This window comes from Girardinichthys multiradiatus, chromosome 7 (genome assembly GCF_021462225.1).
Source record: "Girardinichthys multiradiatus isolate DD_20200921_A chromosome 7, DD_fGirMul_XY1, whole genome shotgun sequence".
Taxonomy (NCBI): domain Eukaryota; kingdom Metazoa; phylum Chordata; class Actinopteri; order Cyprinodontiformes; family Goodeidae; genus Girardinichthys; species Girardinichthys multiradiatus.
Genome location: NC_061800.1, coordinates 42693590 through 42708834, shown reverse-complemented (window position 1 = coordinate 42708834; position 15245 = coordinate 42693590). Strand labels below are relative to the sequence as shown.

General features: G+C 44.2%; 1 protein-coding gene across 1 annotated transcript in view; it reads right to left on the bottom strand.

Annotated features, from left to right (window-relative positions):
• The window catches only part of ttn.2 (titin, tandem duplicate 2), a 206509-nt gene that overhangs the window by 173997 nt on the left and 17267 nt on the right, over positions 1 to 15245 (bottom strand). The window contains exons 18-41 of the mRNA XM_047369716.1: positions 14956 to 15183; positions 14418 to 14659; positions 13950 to 14182; positions 13701 to 13865; positions 13451 to 13619; positions 11671 to 13367; positions 11304 to 11585; positions 10951 to 11217; positions 10569 to 10841; positions 10222 to 10485; positions 9884 to 10144; positions 9204 to 9464; positions 8849 to 9112; positions 8503 to 8763; positions 6032 to 6292; positions 5650 to 5910; positions 5420 to 5564; positions 5158 to 5326; positions 4823 to 5054; positions 4380 to 4664; positions 4163 to 4288; positions 3390 to 3578; positions 2657 to 3028; positions 756 to 806 (exon numbers count right to left, since the gene is read on the bottom strand). Coding sequence (XP_047225672.1) covers positions 756 to 806; positions 2657 to 3028; positions 3390 to 3578; positions 4163 to 4288; positions 4380 to 4664; positions 4823 to 5054; positions 5158 to 5326; positions 5420 to 5564; positions 5650 to 5910; positions 6032 to 6292; positions 8503 to 8763; positions 8849 to 9112; positions 9204 to 9464; positions 9884 to 10144; positions 10222 to 10485; positions 10569 to 10841; positions 10951 to 11217; positions 11304 to 11585; positions 11671 to 13367; positions 13451 to 13619; positions 13701 to 13865; positions 13950 to 14182; positions 14418 to 14659; positions 14956 to 15183 — 6958 coding nt within the window. The remainder of the gene's footprint in view (positions 1 to 755; positions 807 to 2656; positions 3029 to 3389; positions 3579 to 4162; positions 4289 to 4379; positions 4665 to 4822; positions 5055 to 5157; positions 5327 to 5419; positions 5565 to 5649; positions 5911 to 6031; positions 6293 to 8502; positions 8764 to 8848; positions 9113 to 9203; positions 9465 to 9883; positions 10145 to 10221; positions 10486 to 10568; positions 10842 to 10950; positions 11218 to 11303; positions 11586 to 11670; positions 13368 to 13450; positions 13620 to 13700; positions 13866 to 13949; positions 14183 to 14417; positions 14660 to 14955; positions 15184 to 15245) is intronic.

Genomic DNA, 15245 nt, shown 5'->3' with positions numbered 1-15245 from the left:
AATGAAGCCATAAAATTGGGCGAGAAGGCGTTTATTCGAACTAATATAGTTTGACTGGTGTTATTTTGGAAGCAAACCACAGGAATCACATCCCACTATCTGCAAGCCAGGCTAGGACATATTCTGCAGGAAGAAGGTATCAGTCCCAGATGCAGAAGACCTCCATATCTTTTAAAGGGCATTTCAAGTCTTTAAAATAACTTTACAAGATACACATCTTGTGCCTTTTCTTGGAAATATCAGAGGAACCGTCATGCCAAAATAAGTTTCTGGATGCAAAGAACTGAAACAAGCAAGCTTGATCAGTTCTGTCCTGGAGGAAACCATGGGATACCATCAAGATAAGAGCAGATACAATGATACAAACAAGAAGTTTTTTTTCCCATCAAAACACGTAGATACGACATGCAACTGAGGAAAATAACAGATTTTTAAAGGGACAGTTCACCATTTTTGACTTGTTTCGAAGCTGTGAGCGCAGTCCGTGAATGCAGGACAACTCTGATCCAACCAACCAATTCCGCATGCATCTGCACCTCAGTTTCTTATATCAGGACCTTCACAACTTCTCCACATAAAGAACATCTCAGAACCACAGCTTGGATCAGAGTTAGCTGCTGACAGACTACTTTTACAGTGAAATGTCAGAGGTTATAAGCAGGAACTTGGTCAAATGGTCCCTTTTTCATTGAACCGTCTTCTCGGGTGTAAACATAGTAATCAAGTGTGAAATGGCCAGAGAGGCGAGGTCTTACCTTTAACTTCTTCTTCAACCATGGCTTCGATCTGCTCCCTCACAACAGTCACTGTGAAGGAAAGAGAGAACATCAGTTTACTGTTTATCTGTAAGCTTCTTCATGCACCATCTCTCTCTTACGTCTCATAGTTCGGGTTAAGAATGAAGGAATTCATCTTGTACATATTTACACCACTCTGGCATAACATTGTGGCCAAGTGCACACCGCCAACACTGCCAGACCTCTGAAGGTGTGCTGTGGCATCTGGCACCAAGATGTTAGCAGCTGATTCTTTAAGTCCTGTAAACTGCAACATGGAGCCTCCATGGATGGGAGATGTTTGTTTCAGAACAACGTATTTTTGCTTCATATCCTGCTGCAGGGAAAACTGTTCTGCATATGCAGCACCATATTGCTCTCTGAACCAGACTTAACTTCTTCAGCAGTTTGAGCTACAATAACTCATCTGTTGGAATTAACTACACAGACCAGCCTTCACTCCATATGTGCATCAGTGGCCTGCTGTTTGGTCCACTACTGATCCTTGCTTGGTTTATTTTAAATGCATAAAAACCATTGCAGATTTGGAGTTGCCATAACCCAGTCATTTAGTTATCATTACTTGTCCACTTGCTCAAATCCTTTATTCCTATATGTAACACACCAACTTTGAGGACAAAACGTTCACTTGCTGCATAATAATCAATATTATTCACTTCACCTGTCAGTGGTCATAATGCTATGCCTGATCAGTGTAAATCCTAGACACAAGAGCTTGACACTCATAACCTGCCTGTCGTTTTATGTCAGAAAGCAACCAAAGTGTCCTTCTTAGGTGACATAATCTAATAAATAAACTCCCTGATGACGATTTTTCTTTGCAGAATAAGATTTAAATGGTTAAACCATAATAAACCACAGAGTTAAACCTCAATCCGCTGGATAATAAAAAAATGGAGCAGTAGCATGACAATTTCATAAACTAAATTTGCAAAATGTTGTGTCTCAAATATCAGTTCCTGAAAAACTGATCCGAGCATTTCCAAAACTTGATGAAGCAGAAATCCCTGCTCGGTTCCCTCAGCTGATGGACCAAAATGATGGGATACAAGCAAGAAGAAAAAACGGATTTACGTCCAGCAGGGAGGATTGTAGGAAGGGAAAGTTTATGAAATGCGATCAAATAGATGGAAAAAGAGAAATGAAGTCAGCTTCCTGGAGGACGGATGAAAAACGAGGTTAGATGTGTGAGTTTTACTGTGCAGAAGGAAAAGGGAGGATGAAGAACGAGTGAAGAGATTGTTCCTGAGAGGTGAGATGAGGAAGGAGGAGGTGAAAACTCCAGGATTCAAACAAACCAGTGAATATGTGAAAAAAAGAGGTTCGACTATATGATGTTAATCAGAGCTGAAGATTGTCTGAGGGATGTCCCGATTATGAAGTTTTACAGGTGCACCTATCAATCTGACAAAGGTTGAATCAGCCTATTATCTCTCAACTGGGTCTGATTGGAGGTTGTCTAATTAAATGCAACAAAATAAAAAACTCCCACTTCTTTAGATATCTGTCCATCTGTTATTTGTAAGCTCTGTAAGTACAAGTATGTTAAAAAAATGGCATTTGCTTCGGTGAATAAATGGGAATAATCTTGTAATTTGGTTGTAATTTTCAGACGGTCAGAGAAGTGTTCCTGTTTCTGCTTGATAGCCTGTTTCATGTCTTCATGACTGTTTTCAGATATTCAGGGAGTTTTAATCTTAATCTAAAGATATTCGTAGTACCCTGTAACTGGTCCAGTCTACCATGGAGCTCTTGTCTGGTTTGGGACATCCTCTCAGGCTTTGGTTTTTAAGAAGAGTGAAGTAATCTTGGAGAAAGAAAGTCATGAAGATTTAGAGAGAGTCACATCCAGGTGTTACCTTCTTCTCTGATAACGGTGAGGCTGGCCGAACATACGGCCTCTCCGGTGTTATTCGCCGCCCTGCAGGTGTACTGCCCTGCGTGCTCAGAGAAAGCATCCACTATGATGAGCGTGGCGATGTTTGTCATCTCATCGAAGTGGAACACCACGTTCTTGGAGGCTTGAACCGGCTGCCGGTTGTGGAACCAGCTGATTTCCGGCTTTGGCGTGCCGGATACACACGCATGAAAACGGGCCACTTCTCCATGTGTCACTGTGCAGCTTGTGATTGGTTGGATGAACACCGGCTTTTGGCCAACTGAAGGTTTCGTTAGGCTGGTGGAGACATGCCACTGAGGCCCAGTAGGACCGCTCACTGTTTGAATTTGCCCTGGAAGGAAGCAGGTTCAGGGGGGTTTCTTAATTTGGTGAATTTCCTATCTCACTGGCAGATGTTCTGCATAGAGCCAAACATCTGACAGTTTCTTTAAAAACAAACGCAGACTCAGGATCAGAAACCAGGATTCAATTGAAAAAATCATTAAGTTTTAAACTGAGCTCAATAAAACCTTACATGTATAACTCCTAACATTTCACACAGACAGTTATACAAAAACTGACCCAGAGTATCAAGCAGCCAGAAGCTGCTGATCAGATGAATAATTATTAATTTACACAGTAACAAGGTAGAACGACTTCATCTTTGAACTTAGAGAAGCAACTGCTGCTTTCACCTTTTGATGAAAACTCACCATCCAGTGTGAGAGTGGCAGAGCAGGAGACCTTCCCGACGTTGTTTGTGGCCACACAGGTGTATTCACCCTCGTCCTCCTGGTAAACCCTGGAGATTTCCAGCTGACAACTGTCATCAAACTGCGACATCCTGAAGAAGTCTGAATGCTTGATCTCCTTCTCTTTGTGGAACCAACTGATCTTCACATCTGAACCAGAGGAACAAGAGTTTAAGTTTAAAGCCATAGCTCAGATTTTTATTTTATTGCTGAGACAACTGTGTGTCACAACAGATTTCATTCAGTCTTGTTCCAAGACTGTTGATTCCACATCTTTGACAGAAGTCCTCAAACCATCTACAGCGGCCACACAGTCGACAGTTCTTACTTGACTTGACCTCTCCACCATGGTAGAAATATAAAAGCACCATGTTCCACTATCTCTAATCCCTGGGATGCATGGTTTAAATGGTATCTTCCAGAGTTTTCCTTTAGATCTTTACCTCATCAGAGGGATCCCCAAAAGGTTAATGCTAGGGCCCCCTTTCTTTTTACATTTCTCTGATAGACAGATGACACTTTGTCATGTTGTTGTTCTTAGGAGAAGATCCCAACATGTTAACATATGAAGGAACAACAGCTTCAGCTGAAACTGACTTCTCTATATCATATCCCCTCTGCTCATCATTGGAGCTAATGTAGCAGCGTGAGGAGAGTACTCTTTTTGCAAGTCGAAGGTTGTGACTTTGGTTTCAGTTTTCCTAAAACCACAGGTTGTTTTTTTTACTTCATACCATCTCCGCGGACTCTGCACTGGAAGTGAGCTGATTCTCCCTCTCTGGCTGAGGTGTTGGAGATGGGTGAGATGATGACGGGAGGAGCGATGGGTGCAGCAGAGTCAGGAGAGACCACCTCTGACACTGCAGCACACAAACCTGTATCAGACTACATCCACCACCACATTTACATTCAGACATTTTTCTGCTCTTCAGGCAGGACGTCCCGTCTTACCTTCCACATTGAGTGTGGCAGTGCTGGTGGCCGTGCCATAGTCATTCTTGGCTTCGCAGTTGTAGATGGCAGCATCCTCGGGAAAGACCTCGATTAGTAGCAGCGTGTGCTCATTGCCATCATGCAGGAACTTGCACTTGAAGCCTGGTGACAAAGCCTGGGAGTTTTTGTACCAGGAGACCTGCGGTTCAGGAATGCCGCTCACCTCCACAGAGAAGCGAGCCGGCTTTCCCGCCTCAACCGACTGGGGATCCATGTGACGGAGGATCTGAGGAGGCTCCGGGACTGGAACATAAAATATCTGGTTAACGAGGACAAGTTTGGCAGAAATTTTGCATAAATATCTTGGAAGTGTCGTCCTTCCACTTTTTCACAATATAAGACAGCTAATTTTCAATGCATCTGCATCAGTCTTTCTGGTTGAGACCCTCTTCTTGACTTACTGTTAACTCTGAGGTGCATGGTGCTCCTGTTCTTGCCAGCGATGAAGGTATACTCTCCAGCATCACTCCTGTAGGTTTCAGAGATGGTGAGGCGGTGCAGCTTCCTGATGGCTACATAGCTGAACCTCTCCTCCACTGAGAACTGGATTTCCATGCCGTTCTTGAGCCAACGACCTTCTACATCATCCTCGTTTACCTCAAACTCAAAGGTTGCTCTGTGTTTCTCGAGAACCTGTAGGAGGAGAGAGGGAGGTTTAGATTACTCAAGAAAAAACAACCTGGTTTGTGGGCATATATCTTGTCCTGGCTGGTGTGGAGCTATAAAACTGTCCCACCGTGATCTCCTGCTCTGCAGGTTCGGCAATCCGGACATCACGGCCCTCTACGGTCAGGTGGGCCTTGGAGACACTGGATCCTGCCACTACTGAATACTCTCCAGCATCTGACATTCGAACTGTCTGGATCATCAGACGATGGACATACTTCTCAGCTGTCACTACATACCTGTGAAGAAGGTAAGTGAGATGATTTAAGCTGATTTTGTACCTTGGAAAGCTTCTGTTCGAGTAGGATTGAGAGGTTTTATCATAGACAGACCTTTCCTCAGATTCGTCTAGCTCCTGGCCGTCCTTCATCCACATCACCTGGATGTTCGGTTCGGAAACCTCACACTCAAACACCGCCTTCTTCTTCTCAGTTATCTTTATGTCTTTAATCTTCTTGGTGAACTCAATCACACGAGCTGGGAACAGAACATGGGAAATGTAGATTTAGAGAACGTCCTGAACAGGGAAAAAAGTCTTGTGCACCAATGAAAGCTTTATTACCTTCAACAAAGAGGTTAGCGGAGGTAGCAGCAGAGCCTGCCACAAACTGGTATTCTCCTCCATCTCCAAAGTGAACGTTTCGGATAGTTAGTGAATGCGAGAGCTGCCGGCTGCGGACTTGACATCTGTCTGATGATTTGACCTCCAAGCCGTTCTTCAGCCATTTGTAGCTGATGCACTCATAGTTGACGGTGACCTCAAAGGTGATGGTGTCTCTCTCCTGAGCATTCAGGTCATTTAGCATGGAGGTGATCAGGACAGCTAGATGGATGACATAGATTTTAGGAAACATTTAGTGAGATATGCACATTCTCACTGAAAATGTGGATTTCTAATAAAACAAAAACATGAATGGGGGTTAAATCTGGCTTCACGGTCTTACGGTTGACGGTAAGCGTCGCTGACACTCTGTCGTTCCCACAGATGAAGGTGTACTCTGCAGAGTCTTCCGTGCTGGTGTTCATGATCTTCAGCTGGTGAAGTTTTCCCTGAACCACGATCCTGAACTTCTCGCTCATTTCGATCTCCACGCCATTTTTGAGCCAGGTGGAGGGCACGTTGAAGTGAGAAACTTCACACTCAAACATGGCCACCTGAGTCTCAGGGACCTCCACACTCTTCATAGGTTTGGTGACACAAAGAGCTGCAGGTGAGAAAAAATGTACATATAAACACAAACTGCAAAACAGAAGAGAGTTTTGAGAGTTTTATCTCTTCATTTTGGTAACTCTGTTTTCCTGCTGCTGTTGGATCTGACTGCAGCCATAGACAAAATTCTTCTTTTTCCTTTTGACTTGTTCATTTTAAAGGTAAATTCATCAAATTTGACAGATAAAACTGCTACTGAAAGAATACTTTCTGACCATTTAGAAAGTTAAATGTGCCACTTAGTTGTGGAGTACCTCTAGGCTCCTGCTTTAGTCCCATTCTTGTTAAACCTACTCACTTTATGGTACATTTTTAAGAGGAAAGTCCAACCTCTCACTGTTTGCTGATTGCATACACATTCGTCTGCTTATCCCAACAAACAGAAATATGTTTATATTATAAGTCATCTTGTCTATCATAGAGGCAGAACAAAAGCCCATTAAAAAGGTACTACAGTGGTATGAACTATTAGGTTGATTTTGTCACCCAGTTCTATGGAAATGCTCTAAATTGTCTCTTTGCTCTTAAACTTAAAATAAAATTAGCTTATTGTTTTTTTTTTAAGTAACACGACTTTGTGACAGTAACACAAACCTACATGGCACCACTATGAGCTATAACTCTTGGTCATTCGTGACCTGTCATCCTTTTGGCAGCTGCTGGTTATTCCAAACTCTGCGGCCCACCTTCTGACTGGAAAAATGGTGTGATCGTACCACACCTGTGCTGGCCTTCTTACAAAGTTCTCCCGTCTATTTTAAGTGCAACTTTTATTTCTTGTGTCTATCACCTTACTTGTGTGAAATTTCACACCTTTACGCTTCAGCCAGAGCACCGAGGTTCATAGATTAACTGCTTCTGGATATTTTTGGATCCAGGCTCAGAAAACAGTTGTGACAGAACCTTTTTAATGATATGTTTATCATTGGCATGTATTTTCATGTAATATCCTTTTAGTTTAATATTTTAACATGTGATGAACTTTTTATTGTTTCTATTGCTTAAATGATTGCTGATTAACTAATTATTGAATGATATCTTATACAGTACACAGCTTTAGTTAGTCATAACTGTTTGATAGAGCTTCAAAAACTCAAAAGAAATATTTTAATATTTAGTTTTTATACACTTACTAACAAAAACAGCTGGGAACCCAGAGGGAATGGTCTGATTTGGATGTAAAGTGCTCCACATGCACACCAATAATGGATATGTGAATGCTTCAATTAGCAAGGTTCTGGATGGTTTATGAAAGGCCACAGGAGAACATTACTGGTGGCACCTTGAGCATTATCAGGCAGCTACCAAAGCATGCGGCAGTCAGTCAATGCACTGAGTGAAGGTCAGCCGACACAGAGGATGCCTCGTGGTTGTTTTAGACAGCATTACCAGGGGCCCAACGTTGATGAGTATATGAGGGTACCCACATGTGTATTAAAGCTTTGAATAGACCGCACCAAGAGGAGGTCCTTGTTTTGTGCACCAAGCATTACAGAACCCCATGACATCTGCACCAGACACAAGTTCTGAACCCTTTGCAAACACCCAGTGTCTTCCTTGGTCTCACTGAAAGATGTCAGCCAGAATTCCCGTTTCCCATTCAACGTGTAGCTGACATTAACACCAAAGCAAAGAGGAATGTGTTTGGAGTGGTGCTGTAACTGGGAGCAATGGTTTGATGACAAACAGTATCGTTATCTCAGTTTCTCATCACCAAGGATGATCACCAAGGAGAGAGGACCAGTCCTGCCAATGAAACGCACTGGCGGTACTCCAGGCATCATGGTGTGGAGAGCCATAGGATCTGGCTTCATGTTCACTCTAGTGGTGATTAGAGGCACTCAAGGAACATCCTGCATCAGTTGAAACAGCTGTAGGCCATCTTGTCACAGGTGAGGACATAAAGGGCTTTGAGACCGTTCTGTATAGAAACACTGCCCATTTCCAGACAGTTTCATTTGCACTACTCCATCTGGGGGCTCAACTTTTTTTGCTGGAGTGTATTTACGTTATATAGGTCTTGTTTAATTATTTTAAATAAAAATATAAGTTAATTTTCTATAAAACACAAACAAAAACGGACGGAATTTGAATTAAAGGAGAAAAGAAAAAAAACATTGTAGAGTAAATGAAGTTTATATCACTTTCTTTATTGAAAGTTTTTCCTTCTTAATAATTCATGACAGGGTGTTCAGTGTTGCGTACCCTCTACAGTAAGCATGGCGCTGCACTGCAGGTGTCCGACCACGGCCGTGTATTCTCCTGTGTTGCTGCTGTCGACGTTCTGCAGGATCAGTTTGTGAGCTTTCCTCTCCGACAGAATCTTGCACTTTTCACTTGATTTCAGCTCGCCTCCTTTGAACATCCATCTGACGGGGACATTGTCATGCGACAGGCTCAACTCAAAGGAGGCGGTGCCTTCCAGCAGTGATTTCACATCCTTAATCTTCTTCACAATCTTGATTGCTGCAGAGATCAAGGACAGTAACGGTTATTAAGCAGAACTCGCTGGATGGTGCTGTGTGTAATGATAAATGATACTGATACTCACTTTCTACATTGAGCCTGGCATTGGCGGACAGTCTTCCCAGTTTGAATGAATAAACCGTCTCATCTTGTGTGTTACAGTCCTTCACCTTCAGTGTCTGGACTGTTCCTTCTGAGGTGATCTCGAACTTGTCGCTGTTCTGAAGTTCGACTCCATTCCTGATCCACTGGGATCCTTTCACGTCCGGGTGAGTGAGTTCCAGTGAGAACACGGCCTCCTGGGTCTCTGTGACTGTCTGATTCCTCAAGGTCTTCTTGATCTTCACCGCTGCAGACAAAAACATTGACATTTATTCATTATTTATTATTTACTGTTGGTTTAGTTTCTTTTCAGCGTGGTTTAGGAAGCTGGTACTCACCCTCCACCTTGAGGTTGGCACTGGTTTTGGAGTTGGCCACCTGGTAGGTGTACTCTCCGACATCCTGTGGTCTGGTGATGACGATTATGAGGTGCCTGACAGCCCCGTTCACCTCGCTCACAACGTTTTCACTGAAGTCCACTGGCTGGCCCTCCCTGAACCACTTGCCTTCAGCGTCCGCGTTGGCGACTTCACACTCAAACTCAGCGGTCTGAGACTCGGCCACCGTCACATCCTGCAGGGGTCGTGTGATGGCGCCACCTGGTTGTATAAAGAACCAGTTGTGACTGTGTAGCATACCCCAAAACCCACAGTTTCAGCGTTCATAGACAGTTAAAACCAAATATTTACAATCAGCCTATAAAAATTTAACATTTCTTTCTATTTGACAAATCAGCCTAAACCTGTTCTGTTTCAGGTCAGTTAAGATTACCAAACAGAAAAAAAGACCAAACAGATTTTACGTAAGTCATGTAGTGGTTTAGAAGATAATTTTGGCAAATATTAAAGAAATGAATGTGAACTTAAAATTTTTCCAATATTTTTTCTGGCAATATCAAATAAAAATAGTTTTGGTAATCCTAGCTGACCTAAAGCAGGAAAGTTTTAGTCTTATTTACTGTCAGTTCATACGGTGTAGGTAAATATCTGGTGAGTTAACCTCGTTGACCGAACCCTACCAGAGACAATGAGTTGAGCGATAGATGTCTTTTCCCCAGCCTGGAACATGTACTGGCCCTCCTCATCTTTCATGCTATCAAAGACCATCAGGGAGTGAGCAGTTCCCTTGGACTCCATCTTATATTTGGCTCCAGCCTTGAGCTGCTGGTTCCTGAAGGTCCAGACTGGGTCGATTCCAGGATGTGAAACCTCAACATTGAAGGTAATGTTCTGGGACTCCGAGCACACTTTGTCTTCCATGTGCTTCACAATATGGACCTCTGTAAGAACAACACAGTTATGACATGGGACTGGGACTGGAAACTAAAAACATGAATGAAGACAAAATCTCGCTCACCTTCAACAGTCAGGTTGCAGCAGGTTTCGACCTTGCCGACCACCAGTTTGTAACGTCCTTCATCCGAAGCAAAGGTTCGGGTGAAGACCAGACGCTGCTTGGCACCCTTTGCCACAGCCTGTACTCGGTCACTGGGAATCAGGAGGTTGTCATCGTGGTACCATTTGACAGAGCTGACATCCTGAGCTGTGATCTTAGACTCAAGGACTGCCTTTGTGCCTTCAGTGGAGGACACGTCCTTCAGTGGCATCACAATGTCGATAGCTTTGAAGAAAGACGCACAGTAAGGATTAAAGGAACCAAGGTGGAGAGATACGTTTATTTTCATGGGAAATCCCATCACTCACTTTGTACATTGAGTTTGCCCGAGGTGGAGATGTCGTGAGTTGGAACTACAAAGGAGTAGGACGCAGCATCTTCTCTGCTGACGTTCTCCACCAGCAGTTTGTGAACCTGTTTGTCGATGACAATGTGGACGCGGTCTGAGGCGGAGATTGCCTGGCCGTTTTTCAGCCATGTTCCTTCAACATTCTCTTGGGAGAACCTGACCTCCAGCTGAGCAATGTCACCCTCACATATAGTAAGGTCAGTCAGCGGCTGCATCAGGGTCACGGGGCGCACTGAATGGAGAAAAACATAAAGATGTTCATCAAATAGTGAATTAATATTCTACAGATTCTATGCTAGCAGGGAACCTTGAGGCAAAAAAAGCTTCTAAACAAATCTTACATTTCATTTTTAGTGAAGCGCTGGTCTTCAGATCTCCACAAACAAAGGTGTACTTCCCCTGATCTTCCTTCCTGACGTCCTTGACAGACAGGGTGTGTCGTCCTCGGCGGGATAATATGACATATTTACTGCTGGCAGAGAGCTCCTTCTCTCCAAATAACCAGGTTCCCTCAGCATCTTCACGAGACACCTCAACCTCAAACTCTCCAGCATAGCTCTCTGGTACCTCGATGTTCTCCAGGTGTTTGATAAGCTCCAGGGCAGCACCTGATGTACAGAGGAGCATCAAAAGCCTTAGGCTTAGGCTTTACACACAAACATAACTCTATAAAATGGGAATTCAGAGTAAATACCTTCTACGTGGAGTCTTGCATTAGTCTTGATGTTTTCGTCATCTATGACAACACATGAGTATTCTGCATCGTCGCTCATTTCAATCATCAGCACAGACAGGAAGTGGACCTTTCTGTCAGAGTGCATTCGGTATTTGTCTCCTGAGAAAATCTCAACATCATTCTTCAGCCATTTGACTTTGACGAATGGTTCGTTGGTTTCACATTCAAAGGTCACCATGGTGTCCTTTTCATTGGCACTGGCATCTGCCAGGTTTTCAGTAAAACTAATGGCTGTCTTGGCTGTAACAAAAATACAAAGTTAGACTTTGACATCAGAAGATACAATATAAGAAAGTTACAGAAAAGATGTTCTTTGTGACTTTACCTTGCACAAGAAGGAAGGCATGGCTCGAGGACTCTCCAGCAACGTTCATGGCCTTAACCATAATACTAGCAGAGTCTTCCACTGTGACATCTCTGATGACCAGTTCACACACATGGTCCTCAGGCCAGTACCAGTAAATACGGTCAGATTTCTCCAGTAGGATACCATTCTTGAACCACTGGCACTCAGGTTCTGGTCTACCTACAACTCTGACTCTGAAATGAACCTCATCTTTTGGAGAAACAGTCTTACTTCCAATGCGTTCCAGGATATGTGGGGCTTCCATGCTGGGGGACAGCTGGATCCTCTCTGGTTTGATTGTGGGGATGGTGAGTTTGCCCTCCTCTTCCAACCTCTTCCTTTCAGCCTCTTCTAACTCCTTCATGTGATGAAGCAGCTCATCTTTAGTCTTTTTTAGTAAATCTTCATAGGAGTCATCCCTCTTGCGGGACTTGAACTCTACTGCAGAGATAGACTCATAGAAACCTTCCTCTGTTCTGCGCTTAAACTTGCTCTTCAGCTCCTCGGACTCCTCAGAGGTTTTCTCATGAATGATTCTCTGGGCCTTACGCAGCTTAACAACTTCTCTGTCCTGTGGGACCTCGCCAGGTCTATCCACCTTGACAACATCAAATCCAATTTTGCCAGACTCATGTGGGACCTCAGCAGCCTTGGGCTCTGGAGCACGACGCAGTACTGATCTAAAGTCCTCTCTCTGTTGGATCTCCAGCTTCACGGTGTGTTCAGTTGTTCCCAAAGGATTGTCTGCAACCACTCTGACTTCACCAGAGTCGTAGGACTTTATGTCAACAATCTCCAGATAGTAAATACCATCATAGCGAAGTCTGTACCTCTTGCTTTTGCGGATGAGTTGTCCGTTGAGGTACCAGTTAACCTTTGGAGCTGGGTAACCGGTCACTCTGCAGCGGAACCGAGCAATGTCTCCTTCCAGCACCCTGGCTGGTTCTGGAAGCAGGACAATTACAGGTTTTGTCTTTTCAGATTCTTCATCAAGGCTGACTCCTGCAGGTCCTCCCTCATGAGCAATGCGCTCAATCTCATCCATTCGATAAGCTCCCTTCCTGCCTTCAGGAAGCTGAGATTCCTCAACAAGGCCCTTCTCATCCTTGACAATCAGGGTAGCTGAGGTCTGGTCAACTCCAAACTTGTTGGTAGCTCTGCAGGTGATCACACCACTGTCTCTTGCATAAGCAACCTCATAGTCCAGGCTGCAGTAGCCGAATTCATTGACCATACGCAGCCTGTTAGCAGCAGCCAGAGGCTTACCGTCATGCAGCCACTCCACCATCATGGTGGGATCTCCAATTGGAGTTAGCCTGCACTCAAAATGCGCTGGACCAAAACGCTTCATCCTAATGGAGGTGAGCTTTTTCTTGAACAGGGGTTTTTGCTGCTTCTCCTTGTCATAAAGGTCACCTTCCTCCCACTGCTCTTGGCCATAGCGCATATGGAGGGGCTCCAACTCAGGAGCTGCAATCTCTTTGGCTTTATAGGTTCCTTTAGGAATTATGAGCTTCCTCTCAGTTTGAGGGGCAGTGTGGTCCACCTCAACATTGACTCTGCAGCGGGTGGTGTCTCTGCCAGCCTTGTTGATGGCTGTGGCAGTGTACCAGGCACTGTCTGAGCCACCAGCTGAAGGGATCTGGAATTTGGCCTCTCCTTTTGTTCCATCAATCCTGGAAAAAGCAGCTGAGTTACAAAAAGTACTAATAGACTACTTTGAAGAGCCAAAAATCTTTTTTAGTTGCAATAGAGATACCTGATGTGTGGGTGCTTTTGTGGGGTAATGATGTCGCTGTTTTTCAGCCAAACAATATCCGGCAGCGGGTTTCCGATGGCTTTGACAGCCAGTTCCACCAGCGTGCCCTGCCTCACGGTGATGTTCTTCAGTTTTTCAACAAACTGAGGTCTGGATACGCTTTCCCGGGCTGTGGTTCCCAGAACAACACAGCGGTTAACAATGAGCAACTCATTAAGATTTAACGCTCCAAAATGCAACTGAGACTTACCTTCAACAGACAGAGTTAGAGATACAGATGTCCGTCCAGCTCGGTTCTGAGCGACGACGGTCCATTCTCCAGAGTCTTTTGGCACAGCTGGGACGATGATCAGGGACTGAGTGCCATCCTCCTTAATCACTATCTTGTGTGTGAAGTCATTAACAATTTGTTGTCCTGAAAGGGAAGATTAACTTATTTTCTGGAGGTTGAAGCATCAAATAAAGACCATAAGACCATATTTAATACCGTTTCTCTTACCATTATGGAACCAGTAGGTTTCAGGCATTGGCCTTCCTACAACCTTCAAGTCAAATCTGGCAGTTTGGCCCTCTGAGCATTTTATAGAAGAAGGCTTCAAGACAAACACTGGTTTGTAAAGTCTTTCTAGGTGAGCTTCATCCGTCTCTTCGAGGCGGCGAGCTGGAGAACGTCCAGGGGAACGGCTGGATGAACGACCGGGAGAACGACTCAGAGAGCGAGGAGACGTGGATCTAAAAGGGGGAACGCCATGGTACCAATTAACAGGGAGGTTTCAACCTATAATTCACACATGCATCATTCAGAGCAGCAGTATTACATTCTCATTTTTGGAGTTTGTTTGTAGACCTAAGGAAATATCTGTCTCTGCAGAAGCTAAACTTCCAACTTGCTGTGTAGATCATTGAACATCTAGTTAATTTAACTCCACCTTCATAATTCCCACCAGAGCACTGGTTGAAAACAGACCTGATCCTGTGCATTGATGGCTGTGGTGTGTAGCCGGGAGGTGTTACACCTCCAGAAGGCTCCACGTAGAGCTTCCCCGAGCTGACGGCATTTCCTTTCATGTTGGAGGCAAAGGCAGTGTACACCCCTTCATCCTCTGGTTGAACCACAGTCAGGCGTAGGCTGGCTCGTCCATCTTGCAGAACCTCCATCTGGTACCGGCCACCGGCCTTAATGCGCTGACCGTCTTTGTACCAAACAATCTGCAGAGGGTTTTATGAATCATTATAAATTCACAGTATCGGGTCCTACAAATGTCAGTTTCAGCCTTTAGCAGCCGTTTATATAGAAATGTCTCTAACAGAGACTTCACAACAGATTTAAAAGGATCATAAATACAAAACTCTGACAAATAGAACCCACCAACCAACAACCAATAAAGACACCCAATGTAGAGGAGCCAGAGAGACTTTAGTTAAGTTTATCAAACCACACAGACATTAACAGAATTGATTTGAACTCATGAGCTAGACTATAAAGGTCAATGGCTTTTCTGCACCTTTGGTAGCGGTGTTCCAGACGTCCTGCAGTGGAAAGTGACGCCCATTCCCTCCATGATCCGGTAGTTTTTGACTGGAGTGTCAAAGGTCGGCTGCAGCGCCTTGTCCTCTGCAACAGTCACCATCAGCTCTCCATCCTCAGTCACCAACTCTCTGTAGGTGATTCTCAATATACGGATCTCGATCTCCTGGATGATCCTCTCCTCAAAGGCTGAAATCATGAACTCCTGAAAGAAAAACAGTAGAACGTTAAACCAGAGGTGGATGGTTGAGCCTGCGAGGTCGCAAA